Source organism: Bos indicus x Bos taurus, chromosome 1 (assembly GCF_003369695.1).
Source record: "Bos indicus x Bos taurus breed Angus x Brahman F1 hybrid chromosome 1, Bos_hybrid_MaternalHap_v2.0, whole genome shotgun sequence".
In the NCBI taxonomy this organism is placed as follows: domain Eukaryota; kingdom Metazoa; phylum Chordata; class Mammalia; order Artiodactyla; family Bovidae; genus Bos; species Bos indicus x Bos taurus.
In genome coordinates, this window is record NC_040076.1 from 127,308,590 (window position 1) to 127,328,977 (window position 20,388).

At 52.1% G+C, this 20,388-nt stretch overlaps 1 protein-coding gene across 1 annotated transcript in view; it reads right to left on the minus strand.

Annotated features, from left to right (window-relative positions):
- The window catches only part of SPSB4 (splA/ryanodine receptor domain and SOCS box containing 4), an 86,741-nt gene that overhangs the window by 50,973 nt on the left and 15,380 nt on the right, over positions 1-20,388 (minus strand). The window contains exon 2 of the mRNA XM_027544805.1: positions 18,932-19,778. Coding sequence (XP_027400606.1) covers positions 18,932-19,625 — 694 coding nt within the window. The 5' untranslated portion in view covers positions 19,626-19,778. The remainder of the gene's footprint in view (positions 1-18,931; positions 19,779-20,388) is intronic.

The window sequence follows — 20,388 nt, forward strand, 5'->3', positions numbered from 1 at the left end:
CTTTGTCACTCAGTCGTGTCTGACTCTTTGAGACGCCATGGACTATAGCCGATGGGATTCTCCAGGCAAGACTACTGGAGTGGGTTGTCATTTCCACCTCCAGGGGATCTTCTTGACCCAGGGATTGAAGCCGGGTCTCCTGCATTGCAGGCGGATTCTTTACCAGCTGAGCCACCAGGGAACTCAGGCCTGCCTGGCCCCAAACACTATGCCCTTTGGACCTGTTATCTCCTACCTGCACAGACAATGTGCCAGGTGTGTAAGCCCTTTATTGCATATTATGATATGTATGAGCCTTACAACAGCCCTTCAAGGTAGGTACCAGTATCATCATCATCCCCATTTCACGGATACAGGGACAAAGGAACTGGGAGGTTAAGTAACACACACAAGGTCGCGCAGCAACCAGCAGCAGAGCCAGAACTGGAACCCAGGCAGTTTGAGGCCAGAGCCTGTGCTGCCCTCTGTCTCTTCCCTCCTCTGCCGTCTTGTACTTCCTGTGATCCTTCCAACAACCCCTCAAGACAGGGAGGATTAACCCCAGTTCACAGCTAAGGAAACCAGGGCTCTGACACTCAGCGGGTGTAAAATTAAACCAGGAGACAATGCATTTCCAGCTGTGAAAATAAAATAGCTCAGAACCTTCCTCAAATTCTTTCTGTATTATTACCTTCTGGAAAAGCTCTCACTGGGGGATGAGGCTACAGTGACCTCGGTGACCCTGTATTCCTTTCTCATCCTCCTAGTCCATGTTCTCATGGCACAGCCCATCCTGCGGACTCTAGGCTTGCTAAAGGGCAATGGACGTCTGGAGAATGCGATAGATCAGATACAAGATCAGACTGCAAAGTACCAAGAAACCCTTCACCTAGAATTCTGCTCAGCTCTGGGGCTTTGGAAGGTGGCTGGCCATGTGCCTGGCTCTTTTTGCAAGAACTGTACCAAACACCTTGGGAATCCCTGGGGAGAGGACCTTCTGGCAGCAGACCAGCAAGACGAACACTGGGAAGCATGCTGTTGGCTCCATGCCCACAATGAAGGGAGACATCATTAATTGAGCAGTGTTCTTTCCCACAAAGCCAAGGTAGAGCCTCCAGAGCCTCTGCAGAACAATGTTCTAGTCAGCACTTATTGATCAGAACTACATTCCTCAGCTTCCTTGCAGCTAAGAGTGGAATGTGATAATGTTTTAAACACTGAGCTTTAAGTAGAAGCATAGTAGGGCATTTCTGAGACAACCTTTTAAAGAGAGTCAGTGTGCTCTCCAGCTCTTTTTCCATCCTACTTCCTGGAATGCAGGTGCCAAGGCTGGAGGTCTGGCAGTTATTCTGAACCAGGAGATACCTTTGAGACAAGAAATCACAAGCTGGGAAGGTAGAGCAGCAAGCAGGTGGAGCCTGAGGCACCGATTACCTCATGGAGTCCCACAATATCCTTGGATTCCCTATTTCCAGACTTAAGTGAGAGAGAAATGAACCTCTACTCATGTTTAAGCCAGTTATTAGAAATTTGGGGTTGTACACAATCCAACCTAATTCATATGGATATAGCTGTAAGCTCCAGGTATACTTTCTGCCTGCTCTCCAATTTGCAGGCCGCTGAATATATCAAGCTGCTTTACACCCTGAGCTGGTACCCGCGACAAGCATTTCTCTGTCTGAAACATACTTGCCCATTCCTCTACCTGGCGAACACCAGCTCATCCTTCAAGACAGCTCGAGTGCTCCTGCCTGGGAAGTTGTCCTGGATTCCAAGGTTATACTGCCACCAAGGTTATTCCACCTTCTGAATTCTAATGGTGCTCTGCGTCCCTTGCTCACACTGTCCTGTAATTAGCTTTAGCTGTCTCAGGGAGCAAGGTCCTGGTAGCAAGGCAGTGTCCAAGCTTCCCCATGAGCCCAGGCAGAGGAAGCACAGTGAATGCTTAGAGACAAAATAAACACGGTATGAATGAGTGCCTGGAGGGTCAGATATTCTATGCCACAGAAGCTCCAGCAGCGGCGGTAGCTAGGGAAGGCTTCCTGGAGGAGGAGGAAGACCATGGCACAGAGTATACTAGCTCAGGCTACTGCACCAGGCCACTACCTGTGGCATAGAAAGCAGACACCACAAACTGTCAAGAGCTCTTTATATGGCTTAATGGAATGTCTTCAAGATAGTCTCTAAATGTCTCTGAGAGGTCACAGCCCCCAGCTGCTGCCAGGCCTGGATCCCCAATTGGTAGTGATTGACAGGGCAGCTGCCTGAAGAATCTCCGAGGCCCCAGGTCGGGCAGGGGAGGGGACAGGCATTGTTGGAAGCTGAGCCGCCTCTGTGCTGGCGTTGTACAGCCATCTGGTTTGGGTCAGAGGTCTCCAGGGACAGGTTTGATTTATAGGCCGGTGCAGCCACCCGGGCGGCATGGAGGGAGGGCACAGGGAGGCCAAGGCATGGGAGTGGGGGAGGAGAAGGGAAGGGCCAGGAGGGGCCCCTCAGAGGCTGAGTGAACACTGGGCCTCTGCTCTCAGCCTTGAGGGTCTCGGGTTGCTTTTAATAGAGAAACATCGCCATAAAAAAGTACTGGAGGGCCTCCCTGGTGGTCCTGTGGTCAAGAATCAGCCTTGAAATGCAAGGGACACTGGTTTGATCCCTGGTCCCGGAAGATCCCACATGCCATGGAGCAACTAAGCCGTGGTCCACTCCTACTGAAGCCTGCGTGCCTGGAGCCCATGCTCTGCAATAAGCGAAGCCACCACAATGGGAAGTCCGAGCACCGCAACTAGAGAGTAGCCCCTGATCGCTACAACTAGAGAAAGCCTGTGTGCAACAAGGAAGACCCATCACAGCCAAAATTACATAAATAAATTAATCTTTTTAAAAAAGAAAGTACTGGAAAAGCAAAGAAGTGTTTATTGTGTGCTCACTGTCAGGGCTGTATGTGGGGCTGCTGTTATCTGGGAGAGCAAAGGAATGAACCCCAGTGCAGCCCCACCCACAGCGCTGAGCTGGGCTTGCCAAGCCAGCAGGTCCCCTGCCCTCTCTCTGCCACCCTCCATGGCCATCATCAGCCACACTTTCCAGATGATGACACCAACGGGAAGGACAGAGAGGCTCCAGCCAGGAAAGGCAGAGCTAGGATTCAAACCCGGGCTTTCTACCCGACCTCAGAGCTTTTCCCTCTGTCCTGCGGGGTCCCCAGAATGTTCCAGAGGTGGAGAGGTAAGTGGGGACCAGAGTCTAATGAGAGGCAGCCACAGAGAAAGACGCTGGAGCGTTGGTCTTTAAGAATGTGGTTGTGCCTTCAACTTTGAGTTAGAAAGCCCTGCAGGCCCTCATGCCCCCAAGTGCACTCCAGCCGCACAGAGCAGAGTTGTCGGTACCAACTGAGGTCACCAGGAGCACTTTACAAACAACGCAGGCATCTCTCAGAGCCTGGAGAAAGGATCGCACTAGGCAGATGAAGATGGCATCCGGGCAAGGAGCCATAGGCGAAAGTGTGGAGGTCAAATCTGCCTGGTGAGATGCGGATGCTGGCCTGAGGACCCGGGGCAAACTCTTGTAACAGAGTGGTAAGAAGCCAGCTCTGGTGAGAGAGGGCACATATAAGGTACATCTCCTGGAGTCTGCCCTGAGAAAGGGGTGCAGCAAAGAGCCCCCACTCCCCAGGGCAGAGCCATCTGTACTCTCAGAAGGCTGAGAACATGGGCCCCTGTGGTGCTGATGCTTTCCCCCTGTCCTCTGCTGGACATGTCCTGGGTCAAGAGAGGTACTGCCCAGGGTTCTACTGGGGGTGGTGGGGGTGGGTAGCATGGGGACTGTCTCCTCAGATACCATGGAGCACAGTTCCCCGGGACCCCTCCAAACAACCTGGGGGCAGCCGTGTGCCTGGCATGCCACCCCTCCGGCTCCTTGGATATGTAAGGTGCCCCCACTGTCTAGTGAGGGCACGTGGGCTCAGAAGGATTCTGTGTCTGGCCCAGGTCACAGAGCTCTGCAAAATCCGGCCCTGAGCCCTCACCCAGAGAAGTTCAGATCTTCACACTGAGGCTAAGCAAGGAGCGCAAGGAGCATTTCAGGCATTGAAAAACCTCACTGTGATCAGATGGAAGATACCAGGGGCGAGAAAGGGGACCTTCAGGACATTTGAACCTGAGAATCAGACAGATTAGGGTCCACATTCCAGTTCTGAGTTTTCCTATCCATGAAATGGGGATGTTAACATGACCTGCCAAAAAGGAGTTAATGGAACTGCATATATATATATATATATATGTATATGTAAAGCATTTCTGGGGCAAGGAGGTGTTTAGCAAATGTTTACTTTGACTTATCTTCATGAACACTTCCGTCAGGAAACCCATCAATCGGGTGTCATGACAAGTGGCTCTAGGGGGGTTCAACTCCCATCTCTATGTTCTGTGTGTGCTGGTGGGGACTTCATGAAACACCAGAGCCAGACCTGAGCCATGAACCCATCCAGGGCTGGGGTGCAGCAGGCAATCCATTATCCACAGTCAGCCAGACATGTCACCTCCCAGCGAGGAATGCAGATGAAAGTCCACTTCATCATGAAACTAGACACCAGGCCACTTCCTGCCAAGAGCACCCTCAGTGCACCCCTGCCCTGGCCTCTGACCTCTGCCCTTGGATTGTTTATATACTGGGGCTGGGGTCAGAGTCGAGAGGAGCTTATGGGTTCAGAAAACGACAACCAGATCCAGGCAGACACACACGTGTGTTAGGGACAAGGAGAATTGTTGGAGGACTCCAAGGGAATGACTTCATGCCGGCGAAAGGCCACCAGGTCAGGAGGAAGAAGCAAGAGCCGTGGCCCCTGCGCAGCAGCCACCAGGGCTGCTCTGCCCAGCTGCAGAGGGATGGTGTGGACAGAAGCTGCCTGCATGCAGGGACGAGGGAAGAACAAACCCTCCCTTTCTCCAAAGAGCCTGCTGCCCAGATGGAGAGACAGAACAGACACCTCAGAACCTTAAAACCACCACTGAGGCAGCTATGATTATTACAAGTCGAAGCGAACCATCAACAGCGTCTTGTGAAGCAGTCTCTACCTTGATCCAGGCCACCATTTACAAAGGGCTCTCAAGAGTCTGTTTTATTTCATCTCCATTAACAATCCTCTTTCTCATTCCTCCCCTTTCACCCACTAGGAGGAGGAGGCTCAGCTGGCTCAGGGATGCTCCAAGGACACAGATCTAGTCAGGGGCTCTGCTGCACCCCCAACCCGCGCCTGGGGGTCCTGGGTTCTTGCCTCTCTGTTGCAGCTGTCCCTCCCCACAAGAGAGCTCCTGACCCCTGCTGTGCCCTGGCCCTCCTCCTCGCATTCCTGGCATACCTCCTGTCAGTGCCCCACTCCTGGCTTTCCCCACCCAGGACTTACAACATTCTTTAAGGCTTCCTGGTCCTCCTGCTGCTGCCTAGTCCAGCGTCCTTCCTGACCCCCATCCTTGAGTTGGGTCCTGGAACAGCTCATGGGAGAGCTGAACCTCCTCGCAGCCCTGGATGCAGAAACAGTGGCCTACGCCCTCTCCATGGGGCTCCCCAGTCCTCCCAGTGGCACTCAAGAAGCGCTGTCCACTAGAGTTTGGCATGATAATGGAAATGGTCTACGCCTACCTTGTCTGACATGGTAGTCACCAGCCACCTGTGGCTTTGGAGTCACTGAGTCTGGCAAGTGCAACTGAAAAACTGGATTTTTAATTTGTTTCTAATTAATTTAAACGTAAATGTAGATAGTCACACCTGGTTGGTGGCTTCTGTATTGGACCAGAGGGTATGTAAAGTCTGTCATCCAAAAAAAATCAAATGTGCACTCTCTGGATATTAGATAGCAAAGAATAATGGAGACCCTTCCAGGTCATCTTGTCTAATCCCTTCCTTCTTGTGATGGAGAAACAGAGGCTCAGAGAGGGGAGGTGACTTGCCCAAGGTCACACAGCTGGCTGCCAAGCTGGAGTGGCTACGCTAGGTTTTCTGGCTCCCAGTCCCCCCTCCCTCTTTTCCAAGCACCTCCCAACAACCAGTACCCGTATACCTGGGGCATTACTGCTTAGCCACCCACACCCCCTCACTACTTGACTGCACCCCCACTCACCCAAGAAGCCTCCTTCAGCCAGGAATCCTGAGCAGCTGACTTCCAGCCAGTGCTGGGTTGATGGCAAGATCTACTGCAACTGGGAAGCTTGTAACACACACACACATACTCCTTCCAGGGCCCATGGATTCAGCAGAGGAAAGACAGCCAAAATCCGTGTTTTCACACTCTCCCTGAGGGACATTGAGGTCAGGCAAATGCGCTAAGTGACCAGCTCCAGGACTCCCACAACCAAGGGAACCAGCAGGTGGGACCCGAGCCAGAAGTACCAATTAGAAGGCTGGGGGGAACCTCTATCTGCACCTGAGAAGCGCTGAGTCCATCGGAGACTCTCAGGACTTTAAACCAAGACCTGGGAAGATAGCGTGTTGGCGAATAGTGAGCCAGAAGTGGTCAGAGACCAGGGGGCGGTGTCAGGGCCATGGTGATGGCCCTAACCCCAAGGGATGCCCAAATTATGAGGGAACAGACAAGACACAGGAGAGGTGGGGCACAGTGGGGCGGGAAGGGGTCTGGGGGCAAATGTGCAGCGGAGGCAGCGGTGGGCTGCCGGAGAGCATCCCATTTCTGGGCCCACCCACCACTCGCGCCACCACACACTTGCCTTCTTACTGGAGGCAACTTGGATCCTTCCTGAGGACTGGAGGTCCAAGGGAGCCTCAACTAAATCTCCCCTCACCCCCCCACATTCTCAGGGCTTGGCCCCCAGGTGAACTCTGAATGGCCCTGGGCTGTGACTCTGACCCCTGTCCCAGAGGTAGCCACCCTCAGGGAGAAGATCCCATGTGGCCCTCCCAGCAGGGACTGAACACAGGCAGAAAGCTATCGTCCACCTTACTGAACACCAGGGCAAAACTGCTCTAATCCTAGGACACCCCTGTAGGTGCATTTTGAGAGAGAAACATCAACCAATAGGACAAGATCTGGAAGGCGGCTGTGGCTTCTAATGGATTGACTCGGATGGGTTCATGCTTCTACTCTAATGACTCCACCACGGGGAGGACCAGGTCTCTGCTGGGGTCACAGCCTCGGGTGGGCTGCCTCCTCAAGTGTGGTCCCAGGGGCCCAGGATGGGGCAGCCTGTACCCGGTGGGGGGAGGAGGGGGATGGGGCTCCCGGCAGGCGGGTCACGACGCGGGGCTCGCAGCTCTATTTATAGAAAGTGGCTGCTGCGAAGGATGAAGAACTGGGGAGAACCGGCTCAGCGGTATTTTCCAAGCTCACGCTGTCTCGGCTTAATTTCATCCCAAGCAAATAAATCATTAAGGAGGCACCGAGTCCTGGAAGATCTGATGAAGAAGGGCCATTAAACGGCACAGCCTTAACTTGAATTATGGAAGGCCTCAGACAAGCAGCCTTATTAGTGTCTGGGCTAAGCCGTAACTCATGCTAACCGCCCCCAACCAAGCTAACCGCCCCCAACCAAGTGACGAGACAGGGAGGGTCAGTCGGCTCCCCGGCCGTAGGCACAGCCCAGCAGGCTGTCTGCTCTCCCCATGTTTTAAATACCCTCCTGCAAACGTGCTTACTCCATCCACTGCCAGCCCAGCTGCACCCACTCCCACGGGCAGGGTGAGGATGGATGGTCTGGCTGTCGGTGTAAGGGTGTTCGGGCCGTGGGGGCTGACGACACCAGCCTCGGGCAACCCTTCTGATAAGCACCAAAGCACCGAGGTCTGGGACCACCCACATGGAAGACTCACATGACCCCGTGCGTCATGGAGGTGAGAGGTGTGGGTTCAAATCTGCAGGCTGGCTGTCTCCCAAGCTCCTGCCCTGAGCAGGCTCTTCATGACCCTTTGCCTCAGTCTCCTCACATGGGAAGTGGGATAGCAACGCCTTCTCATCCGTGGATGAAATGGGATAACGTGCGGGATGCTCACTAGCGTTGGCAGGGGCCTGTGGTGGTTTAAGTCGGATGATGCACCCGCTGTGCTAAGCAGCGTCTGGTCTAAGTGCTCACTTGAGGGCTGTTTAACACAGAGCTGTTTCTATTTGCAGTAACCCTTTCCCAAAAGAAGTTGCCCTCACGGGAAATTCATGGATGTTAGTGCGGATTCACTTGGGTACATCTCGCTGGCAACTGTGAAAATTTGGGTCTCAGGACACATAAACTGAGTCCCGCAGTGGTGGGGGAAGACAAGGACACGAGAGAAGTGGGGTGGGAAGGGGAAGGGGCTTATGCAGCAGGCACAGCTGGGCTGCTGGGAGCTGGGGGGTGGGGGGAGATGAAGGGTGCACAGGACTCGCCCTTGCATCAGCCAGGAGGGAGGGCGGCAGGCAGAGAGCCAGGCTAGGCAACCCTGGGTCTTGCTGGGGCGGGGGAAGCGGGCCATTTCCAACAAAGAAAAGAGGTCAGCATAGGCCAAGGGGATTAGCTGGGCTGCAGGATCAGAGTGGGGTTAGGCAGGGGGAGGGGATGGGGAGGAAGGGGAGTGGGGGCCTTGCATGTGGAGGCCTTGCCCACGCCCCCAGTTCACTGCCCCTTCCAGTGGCACCCACCCCAGTCGCACCGATGCCCATCGGCAGGGGTGAGAACAAACAGGCTGGCTGTGCTGTAGTTGAGGGTGTTCAAACACAGTGGCAGCTGCTGACACCTGCTTCAGGAAACCCTTCTGTTAAACAGACTGCCTGATGCCTCGTCATGAGCATCACCAGGAGCTCATCAGAAAGGCACAGCCCAGAGCCCTGCCCAGACCTGCTACGTCAGAAGCTGGTTTTAACAAGATCCCCAGCTGACTTGAGTGCACATGAAGGTCTGAGATGCTCCACTGACAGCAAGTCTATGGGAAAGTCCCAGCATCACATCCACTGCACAGGTGTGAGAAGTCAGGAAACCTATGCCCGGGCCATCCAGGTAGTCAGTGGAGAGGTCACTTACGTCTCGTCCTGACGGCGCTGAACCCCTGGTTCTGTGTCTGAGCAGGGGTAGGGTATCTGACATGTAGGAGGGACTGAGAGGCCAAGGAGGGTCTTCCGATGGGTGGAGGTAGGGGTGGGGGAGCACCTATTCTAAACTCTACCCAAGCTCCAAAGGCCTTTAACCCCCATCCATCCTGCTTCTCCTAAACTCCTGTGTCCTCCTTCATCGATGTTGGGCTTTTCAATGCAGGCTCAAACTGCATTGAATCTCAGCCTCATTTTTCTGGTGAGGTGCATTGCCAAGCGGGCATTGGAGGCCTGCATTTTAGCTCTGGTTCTGCCACTAAAATTATCAGGTGACCTTGGGCAACTCCTCCCGGCTCTCTGGTCCATTCAGCTCCCATCTGTAAAATGTGGGTCTTGCATGGGCTGTCCAATGGCACGTTCCAGCCCTAATGCCCGGGGCAGAGTGCTTTCACCCCCTGCCAGTCCCCAAGAGGGGAAGACTGGCCGCCCCATCCCTTTCCCTTTCCTCCAAGGTTCGGTAGTGCCCAGTCCACAGCCAGGCCTAGCAGTCATCTGCTCAGAGGCACACGCTGCCCCTCAGGCCTACCACCTCACAGCTCATCTCTGCTGAATATACACATGGCATAACTGGTGAGGACACTGCATGTTTGGACATCCGTATTGAAAACATACTCACCGGGAAATTCACCACTGAAAGCTACAGAGTGCGTGAAGCAGACACTTTAGCTGGAAACCTTTAAAACTGCTCATAGGAAGGCTGAGCACTCCCAGCTCATTTGTGACAAACTCACAGTGGCCTCTGAACCTCTGGTGGCATTTCCATCACATATCTCAAAGAGAAAAGAGACATAAACTTCCCCAAATCTCCCTTGTGTGGAATCCATCAGTGTTCACAACGTGGACCCACATTTAACAACAATAATTACTTCCACATCTAATAACACTAAAGAATTTTACCAACCTATGGGAGAAGGCAATGGCATCCCACTCCAGTACTCTTGCCCGGAAAATCCCATGGACGGAGAAGTCTGGTAGGCTGCGGTCCATGGGGTCGCTAAGAGTCAGACACGACTGAGCACCTTCACTTTCACGCGTTGGAGAAGGAAATGGCAACCCACTCCAGTGTTCTCGCCTGGAGAATCCCAGGGATGGGGGAGCCTGGTGGGCTGCTGTCTATGGGGTTGCACAGAGTCGGACACGACTGAAGTGACTTAGCAGCAGCATGGGAGCTGTAATAGTCCAAACTGGTAATTTTTAAACCCACATTTTTCAGTACATACTGTGTGCCAGGCACCAGTCCAGTCACTTTCTATATGTGACCTATGAACTTGATGCCTTATGGGAAAGTAAATTTCTGTTACTATTACAGTGAGGACAGTATGGCTCAGGGGTGGTGATTTGGGTCAGAGCTAACTAGCAGCCAAGTCCTGATTGAGGCCAAGGCTGGGAGATCCCAAGCTGCAGTTCTTCCCACGACCCTTGGCTTTGCCTCCCCAAGAAAAATGACAGCAGCTCCACAGTGGCCCATGGGGACACTTGTCCCAAATGGGCCTGCATTTCAAAGCTCCTTTCCGGGATTTCCCAGGTGTTCTAGTGGTTAAAAATCCATTCTGCAATACAGAAGACATCGGTTTGATCCCTGGGTGGGGTGCTAAGATCCCACGTGTTGAGGAGCTAAGCCTGCATGCCAAAACTAGAGAGTGAGTGTGCTTCAGCGAAAGATCACTCATGCCACAATTAAAACCCGATGCAGCCAAATAAATAAAGAAATAAACATTAACAACAACAACAAAAAGCTCCCTTCTGCAGGCAGGACTTACTAGTCATGACCCTACTCATGACTACGTGAAGTGTGAAAAGAACTCTCAAAGCAGGGCCACATTGTCTGAGCGAAGCCCTTTTATTCAGCTGAAAGTCTGTTCCTTTTTGTGGAAAACAAAGGGTAGGGGCCAGTTTCTGAATGCTGAGACCCTGAATTGAGTTGCTGCGCCATCATGCAGCCTCTGCTTGGCTTGGGTACGGGGACAGATGTGCGGTGCATGACGCACAATGAGGGGTGGAAATGGGTCGCTCTGGGGTCAGGCTTCAAGGGGGTGGCAACTCTGAGCCTTGCCCACTCCCATCCAACCAACTATGATTCCAGTCGCACTGCAGTGGAGAAGAGAAAAGCTAAGCAGGTGGTGGGAGCTCAGCACAGTAACACACACTGCTTGAGTACCTACCATGTACTCTGCTGCAGGGGTGGCTGAGGAGACTAGGATGCACTTCTGGCCTCAAAGAACTGCCACTTTTAGCAGTAGCAGCAGCAGCAATAACGAAACAGCAAAACAAGCAAGTTAAAAAAATAAATAAGTAAATAAATAAAACAGGAAGTATGTTGTGGTAAGAAAGGCATGTTTCATTTATTTATCTATTTCTGCCTGTGCTGGGTCTTCACTGCTGCCTGCAGGCTTTTTCTCTAGCTGCAGTGAGCAGGGTTACTCTCTAGTTGTGACGTGTGGGTTTCACATTTTGGTGGCTTAGCTTGTCAAGAAGCACCGTTTCTAGGTGCACGGACTTCAGTCATTGCAGCACACAGGCTTAGTAGCTGTGGCTCATGGGCTCCAGAGTGCGGGCTTAGGTGCTGTTGTGCTCGAGCTTAGGTGTTCTGTGGCTCATGGGATCTTCCTGGACCAGGGATGGAACCTGTGAGCCCTGCACTGGCAGGTGGATTCCTAACCAGGGAAGCCCAGAAAGACATGTTTTAAGAGTTTCATTCTGCTATTCACTGACTTGAGAGAAACTACTGTTGTTTTTCTGAGTTTTCCTTGTCTAACTATAATAATAAAATAATGAAAGGTTAAAAAAAAAACCACACAAATCAGCAAAACACACTTCTTATGGACTTGCTCTTGCCTGGAGAATCCCCATGGACAGAGGAGCCTGGCTGGCTATAGTTCACAGGGTTGCAAAGAGTCGGACACGACTGAGTGACTAAGCACAGCAGAGCACATGGACCGGCTGTATGCAAGAAAGGGCCCAGTGGCCTCACTGTACTGACAGGCATCCCATATAAAGACTGACTGAACTGACTGAATCAAATGATCATGGTCCAACAATGAGTTTGAAGCCATCTTAATACAAAATTAAAGCAACTGTGCTATATTTTAAACCAGAAACCAAACCATTCATAAGCATTCATCAGGTGCCAAAGACGAGCTCAGCATTGGCACAGCACGATGGGTAACACAGGAAATACTGTAATATCAAAGGCTCCCCTCCACCCCACACCTAATGTGAGTTGCATGCTGGTGCACGCTGCATTTCTGCATCAATCTTAATATTCACAGCAACTCTGCAAGGTATATTTAATTCTTCCCACTGCACAGAGGGGGAAAAACTAAGGCTCGAGGATGTCAATTAGCCAGCAGGGGTAAAAAATAAAACTTCAAATCAGGATCAAAAGTTTACCCTCAAAGACTGGAAATTACCTAGATGTCCCAAAGTAAGGGTCTAGATAATTAAATTATGATACAACCATTACACAGAAACCCATGCAGCTGTTAATAAGGAATGAGGCAGCTCTACGTTAATCATATTAAAAAAATCACCAAGATCTACTAAGAGGGGAAATGAGATGCAGAGCAACATTCACCGTAAGATCACGCTGGTGTGAGACTTCTGCAAGGACACGGGTAAGAGTGACGATAGTGGTTGCCAGCAGGAAGAGGCTGGGGAGCTTTGGGATGGGGGTATTTTACCAGTCTTTTGTAACTGTTAAATTTGTTGTCACATGCACCGTTTACCTTTCAAAAGTAATGCACACATATTTTTAAATCCCTCTGGGGTTTCCCTGGTGGCTCAGTGGTAAAGAATCTGCCTGCCAATGCAAGAGACACAAGTTTGATCCCTGATCTGGGAAGATCGCACACGCCGAAGGGCAACTAAGCCCACGCCCCACAACTATCGAGCCTGTGTTCTAGAGCCCAGGAGCCAAAACTCCTGAGGCCATGTGCCACAACTACTGAAGCCCGTGTTCCCTAGAGCCTGTGTCCACAACAAGAGAAGCCACCACAATGAGAAGCTCGAGTACAGCAACTAGAGCGTAGCCCCCACTCGCCGCAACCGGAGAAAAGTCCTTGCAGCAATGGAGACCCGGCATAACCAAAACTAGATAAAATTATTTTAAAGATAAGTAAATAAAGTCCCCACTCTGCCCGTTTCCCCACACATGCTTCCTGTGTGACCATCTGTGCCCTGGGGAACTTCTCACCCACCTGGAGAAAGAAGGCATACACATGTGGAAAAGTAGTGAGTGGAGTGAAGCGGGAGGAGGACTCAGTGTTGAATTGGGGGCTCAGGGACACAGCCATGGGCTGAGGGCTGGGGTGAGATGGAGTCAGGGCAGAGTGATAGGGCACTGGTCAAAGGGGAGACCAGGCCTGGACCTGAGTCAGGAGGGAGGAGAAGCACAATCCGGATGTCAGGGTGGCTAGGAGGACCGTGCCACCAGGAGACACACGGGAATTGGGCAGGAAGGTCGTGAGTACAGAGCAGACAGTTCTGGCAAGGGGACAGTGTCCTTGCAGTCATCCTGGTAGAAAACTCTCTCTGGCCTTCATCAATACCAGAAGCCTTGGCTGGCTGCCAGGGCTTCTTTGAGGGGCTGTTGCGCCAATAAATACTTGCTGGCAGATCAATTAAACCATCTAGGAATGACGTCTGGAACCACAGTGTCTCTGGCTTGAGGAAGGTGGACAAGCCCTCCCTGCTCATCAGGCCTGAGATGCTAGAGGTTCCCGCCCCCCGTCCCCCAGAAAGTCAGTCCTGGGCTCAGAAACCTGTTCTTTGGAACTGGTAGGCAGAGTGGAAGCAGGGCTGGCCCAGGCTGCAGGAGGCAAGGTGCAGGAGTGCCCCAGGCTTCAGTATAGCCCTGCCAGTAGCTAGTTGTGGGGCCCTGAGCCAACTCTTCAACTCTCCAAGGTTCAGTTTCCCCATCTATAAGATGGCGATAATGACAATTACATTGCCTCGAGGTTCACTGTGTGGACTGAAAAAAAAAAAAAGTGAGTAAGACACTTGGCCTAGGGCATAGAACCTAGCTGGTACCCCTCCATACATAGAATTACACGACTCCCAAATCAAAGCTTCTGTGTCTGAGGCCCCTCTCCTCTTCCTGGGTCACTCACGTGCTACTTGTGCGTGCGTGTTAAGTCACTTCAGTGGTGTCCGACTCTTTGTGACCCCATGGACTATAACCCGCCAGGCTCCTCTGTCCATGGGATTCTCCAAGCAAGAATACTGGAGAGGGTGGACGTGCTCTCCCTCCAGGGGATCTTCCCGACCCAGGGATCGAACCCACATCTCTTATGTCTCATGCACTAGCAGGCAGGTCCTTTACCACTGAGCCATCTGGAAAGCCCTCACATACTACTTACCACCCAAGAATTCCAAGACAGGAGACAAAGCCATTCTGTCAGGCCTCCTGGCCGCCAGCATGCAGAAGGAGGAGCCGGGGGCCGGGGAGCAATTCCGGAAACCAGCCTGGAGCAGATTCCAAAGGCCGGGCCCACCCCAGGGATGACCCTCACAGCGGATGGGATGCTTTCAGTGACATTCTCCTGTGAGCGACCAAAGCACGCCTGATTCACAGACACTGCTGGGGCTGTCTCTATGCAACAAACTTTTCAGAACATCCCGCAGAGCTCTGTGCTAAGCCAAGAGCTTTGAGGGCTGGAGGTGAAACCAGTGGGAGGGACAGATTCTCAGGGCCTCCTCCAAACTCACTGCCAAAGGAAAGGGTTCCATCCTTTGCTGAGTAGCCACCCAGCCCGATGGAGCAGCCTCTCCTGTTCCTTCCCTGTAATCTGTAAAATCTGTAAACATCTGCACAATCTGTAAACATCTGCACAAGGAACCCACTGGACCAGCTTGCCTCAGTTGGATCCCGTTATTAGCTATGTGACCTTTAGCAACTTACTCAAGCTCTCTGGGCTTCAGTTTCTTTATGGGAAAATGAAGATGATCATATAGGTGGTTAGCTATAAAGAGTTGTTACAAGCATTAAATGAATTAAAATGTGCACAGTACTTAGAATCTAGCCCCGCCCACACTAAGTACCAGAGAAGTGTCAGTTATGGGTGATGGTGTCACTGCTGTTATTTGGCCCCGGACACAGGTACCTTGAGCCAGCTTGCCAGTTTGCCTGGCCTGGGTTCTGTGCTTCTCGACTCACTCAAATGGCAGAGTCCCTGGGCATCCTGTAGTTCTTTATAGTAAACCCCCCACCCCAGATGCTGATCTGTTTTGCTCCAGGGTGTAGCCGAAGAACACATTTGTAATAGGAAAATGCACTTCCAGGAGCTCTTAGCCTCCACAAACACATACTTCAGAGTCACAAGCAGTTAGCTCTTTCTAAGTCTTGCTTTTATAGTTGTAAAAATTAAAAAAACTGAGAAAATGATGTCCATTAACTTCCTTCCTACATACTGGAGAAGGCCTTATTGAGGCCACTTTGCTTTTTATCCTTAGGTGAACCCCCAGACCTGGCCCAGCTCACCTAGTTAATCAAAGCAGTGAGCAGCAGTCGCTGTGGGCTTGCTCTGTGCTGGCGAGCTTTACCACAGCTGTTTCACAAAGGAGAACACTGAGGGCCACCGGAAGGAGGTAATCCTTGTCCACGGCCTCCTGGTGAGTGTTGGGCCAGACTCTAAGCCCATCTTTTCTCCCCACCATGATCTTGTGGGGAATCAATCCATCCCAGAGAGGAACTCCATCTGCCTCTCTGCTCCATAACCTCTCTCTGTGACTGCAGTCCCCTACTCCCCTGGTCAGGGCTGACTTTGGGGACCTGCCTTCATGTCCACAAGCAGTGTTGCTCAGACTTCTCCTCATACTCAGAAATCCATCTTGGGTCACCCAGGGACTCTCTAGGGCCAAACCCCTCTCAGTGTCCCAGGAATCCACTGGACTTCAGCCCAGGTTACTAGCTATAGGCATTGCACAATCCCCTCCCCACCAGTCCCTGTCAGACTCCCCTCGGCCTGTCCTTTGGTGGTCTACACTATAGTCAGGTCTTGTCCCATCGACCATGGGTCTTTCAAAGCCCAGAAAAGCTGAGCTCCCCCTTTGGGAATCACACCCTGCCCAAGATAGAAAACATCACTCGTATCTGAGAAGAGGCCAGGATCACAGTACTCAAGTCAGTCCTGTTACCCAATGCGAAATGCCCAAGGCTCATATGACATGACATCCTGGCCTCCCCTTGCCTCCTGGATGGGCATTCTAGCCTCTGCCAACCGGAAAAAAATCACTGCCAAAGGGGAGGATGGAACATTCCAAGTTTCAGTCTCACCAAGAGTCTCCAGCCACCTGAAGGATCCAAAAGCCCCAGATGTCAGGACACGACTATCCTTTCCCATCCAGACTCTGCCCTCAGCAGAACATCAAGGCCTGACTGCTCTTGATCCTATGCTGCATTGGGGAGCCACTAGCTGCGACCCTGTTAGCACCTTAGCTTGTAGCTAAAAATGAAGCAGCAGGTAATACCCGTGGAATCAATACCCAAGGGAAAGCCCACCTTGGAGGCCCAGTTGTTGGCTCAGGTAGTTCTGCTGGGTATCAATGCCGGCCTTGCATCCCAGCTATCATATTATTGGTGCCACTGCATGAGATTTCACAGCAGCTATGAAAGGGACCTGACACTGTTCCCTTTTACAGATGAGTAAAATGAGCCCTGAGGCATTAGAGTGGCTCACCAAAGACACAAAACCACTGAGCATTGAGATGCAGTGGGAAACGAGGCATGTCAGAACCCAGAGCCTTGGTACATCAAGGCCATCCTTCTAGTCCAGTGAGCAATTCTGGCAAGTAGATTTCCCAGTTGCATTTTACAAGAGTATTTGTTAACAAAAATAAAATTTGCTGTTGCTGTTGGTTTCCTCAGCACTGGGGTTTGCCTGGTTACCACGTCACCCAGCATTCTCCACTAGGCACTGTGGTGACTAAGCCAGCCCATCTCAGGACAAATATTCATCTTTTCTTTATTTAACCAGTCAATCAGAGAAAAAACAGAACAACACTTTGCCATTCAATGTCAATCTTAGTCCAACAACCACGGAAATGAAATGTGAGCAAAAGTGTTGCCAATTAAACCACAGAATAGAGCATAGCAGCCACTTCCTGGTGGCCTGTCACCCTTGAAAATGGTCAACCCACCCTAGCTCGAGTCAATGTCAATTTTACTTGAGTATAATCTTGTCCTTGACCTCTTTTTTGGAGTGTTGCTCTCAGTCCCTCAGCTAAAGTGGGGAGCATGGGAAAAGAATGGGCTTCAGAGCTGAGAGAATTAGGTAGGCCCAGGTTCTTGTTCTTGGTAAGCTCCGCTCTTCAGTTTCCTCTTCTCTAAAAGGGAGCAGTTATATTGCTGGTTTAAAGTTAATAAGCTGGAATTCTGGCTTTAAATGCCCACCTCAGGAGCTTCATCAGGGGATAAGTCAAGTGGATAAGGTATGTGCAAGCCCACAAGCGCCCAACTCCAGGCTCCACTCAGCAGAGATTCAATGGGGGGCAGACAGTCATGTGTACTTCTGTCCAGGGGCCACCCTGCCTGAGTGACTCCCTCCTAAAATCAACAACCGTTTTTGTTACCAGGGTTTTTTTTTAAGCTAGCTTCACAGGATGACTGTGTATATTAAATGAGAGAAGGCCTTAGAGGTGTCAGAGTCAAACCCAACAGCCTGTGGGCTTATCTGCAACCTGCAAGGGAGTTCTATTTGTCCACACGGTGTCTTTAGCAGCTGCCAACTTGAAAAATGGGAATAGTTTGCGCAAAATCTAGATTGCTGGGTCCTCTGGAAAGAAGTCAGAAGATTCCACAACTTTTGGCTCTCATTCCCATGAGGCAATAGTCAGCGAGATGCCCCCTTTAAGAGAGAGTTCAGCAGGAAGACCTAGATTTGAGTGTTCAGCCCCTACATACAGCAGGTATTCAATAAATGATAGTTACTATCAATACTTATTATTTATCAGTAACTTGAGTGCAAGAGATTCAAGTGCAGAGACTCTGTCTTCTACTTGTCTCTCTTCTCCTGCTGTGAACTTGAAGCCAGGTACACAGGAGACATCATTTGGCACAATCCTTACAGAGACTGGCTTCTCTGGTGGCTCAGACGGTAAAGCGTCTGTCTGCAATGCGGGAGATCTGGGTTCAATCCCTGGGTTGGAAAGATCCCCTGGGGAAGGAAATGGCAACCCACTCCAGTACTCTTGCCTGGAATATCCCATGGACAGAGGAGCCTGGTAGGCTACAGTCCATGGGGTCGCAAAGAGTAGGACACAACTGAGCAATTTCACTCTCACTTTACAGAGACTGAAAGGTTTATGACTAGCACCGACAGTTCTAAGCACTGTCCTAAGCACTTCATGTTGTTGTTCAGCCACTCAGTCATGTTCGACTCTTTGTGACCCCATGGGCTGCAATGTGCTAGGATTCCCTGTCCTTCATCCCCTCAGGGAGTTTGCTTAAACTCATGTTCATTGATGTCATCGGTGATGCCATCCAACCATCTCATGCTCCGTTGCCCCCTTCTCCTGCCTTCAATCTTTCCCAGCATCCGGGTCACTTTACAGTATTACTATCTTATTTGATTTCTCATAACAACCCTGAACTAGATTACTCTCATTGAGTCACTTCTGCAGAGAGGGAAACTGAGGCACCGCCCAAGATCACCAAGTGAGCAGAAAAAAATCAAGATCCAAACCCAGGAGCCTGGCTTGGGGTCCACATCCTTACCTCCAGTCCATGCCGCAGGATGATCCCAAGTGCTGACGGCGGATGGGGCCTCACCTGCTTCCCCTCCCCACAAACTCCCTTCCCTCTCCAGCTCCACTAGGGACTGGCAGCCTCTGGACCCATCCCTGCCCGGCCCCCACCCACACAATCCCCCACAATCCCCCACGGCAGGCTGCACTTACGGTCAAGGCCATTGATGTAGCGCATGGTGACCTCGCAGTGGCCCCACACGGCACTCACCACCGGGTAGAGCTTCTTGCCCTTGAGGCCACGGAAGGCCACGCCCAGGTACTGGCCGTCCACGACGAAGCTGAGTGTGCCCTCGTCCATGTCCAGCACCACGAGCAGTGAATCAGGCAGCGCAAAGGCCTCCTCAGGCCCCAGGAATGCAGGGTAGGCTACGCCAGGCCGGTTCTTGCCATCGTGGTAGAGGCGGCTGCGGCCCAGGTCCCAGCCCCAGGACTCGGCGTCGCTGCCCACCAGCGCAGTATAGCCCACTGAGTGCAAGGGGGCCCGCGCCGTGGCCACGCCCACCACTGCGTGCGTGCCCCGCTGCCGCGCAGGCCAGTGGATCTGCCAGGCGTGCAGGCCACGAGCGTGGCCCACCTTGCCGCGGATGCCATCCGTGCTCTGCGCCACCGGGTGCCGGTGGAAGGTGAGCCGGTCGTCATCCTTGACGAAAACGTTGAGCGAGCGGTCCTCGGGGTTCCACGCGTGCCGCAGCTGCACCGCCAGCCCCGCCGCCGGCATGTCCAACAGCTGGTCCAGCCGCGCCGGCCGCCCCGGCTCCTCTCCCCGCAGCTCGCGCTTGGCCGGCCGCAGCGCCGGCTCCCGCACCTCCACCGACTTGAGGCTCCCCGAGAGCTTTTGGCCCATGGCTTGCTGCCGGGATGGGGCCGCTGCGGGCCACCGCTACCTCCTGGGAGCTTCCACTCCCCGCAGCCAGGGATGGGCCACGGGGCTGGAAACCAGGCGTCTGGACCGGACACGCCCACAGCCTCCACGGGGCTGGGGCAGGGAACCAAGCTCCTGGAAGGAAGCAAAGGACACGGGTTATAACAGCAGCCTCGATGCCTTGGCTGGGCCCTGGGCATGCATTCATAATAATAACTAATGAATAGAATGATATATGGCACTTATCTAGAACTCACCATTTGCCAGACACTGCTCTAGATGATTCACATTTATTAGCTCATTTAATCCTTAAGCCCTCCCAATAAGACATTCATTATTATTCCCATTTTATAGATGAGAAACGCATAGGTCATAGAGGAGATAACTAATTAACCAACATTTCACAGTTAAGAAGGGGCTGAGCCAAGATCCACACTGAGGCCATCTGGCTTCAGAGTTTGTGTTCTGCTCTTGGAGAAATCACAGGCTATTTTATTTTCAAAATAAGGACTGAGCCCAGAGAAGTTGTGATTTGCTCAAAATCATAGAGAACCCCAGTGCACTTGGTCCCAAGAAACAAGCCCTGTGCTCTAGGTAGGGGGAACAGGGTGTTCAAGACAGGGGCATTGGAGATGTTTAGGATATGGTCCATTGGTTCCTATCCTTGGCAGCCCTGGGGAGCTTAAATAGCATTTAAAGTGCAATCAGTCTTGAGAAGCTAGACACTGAGCAAAGATTCATCAAG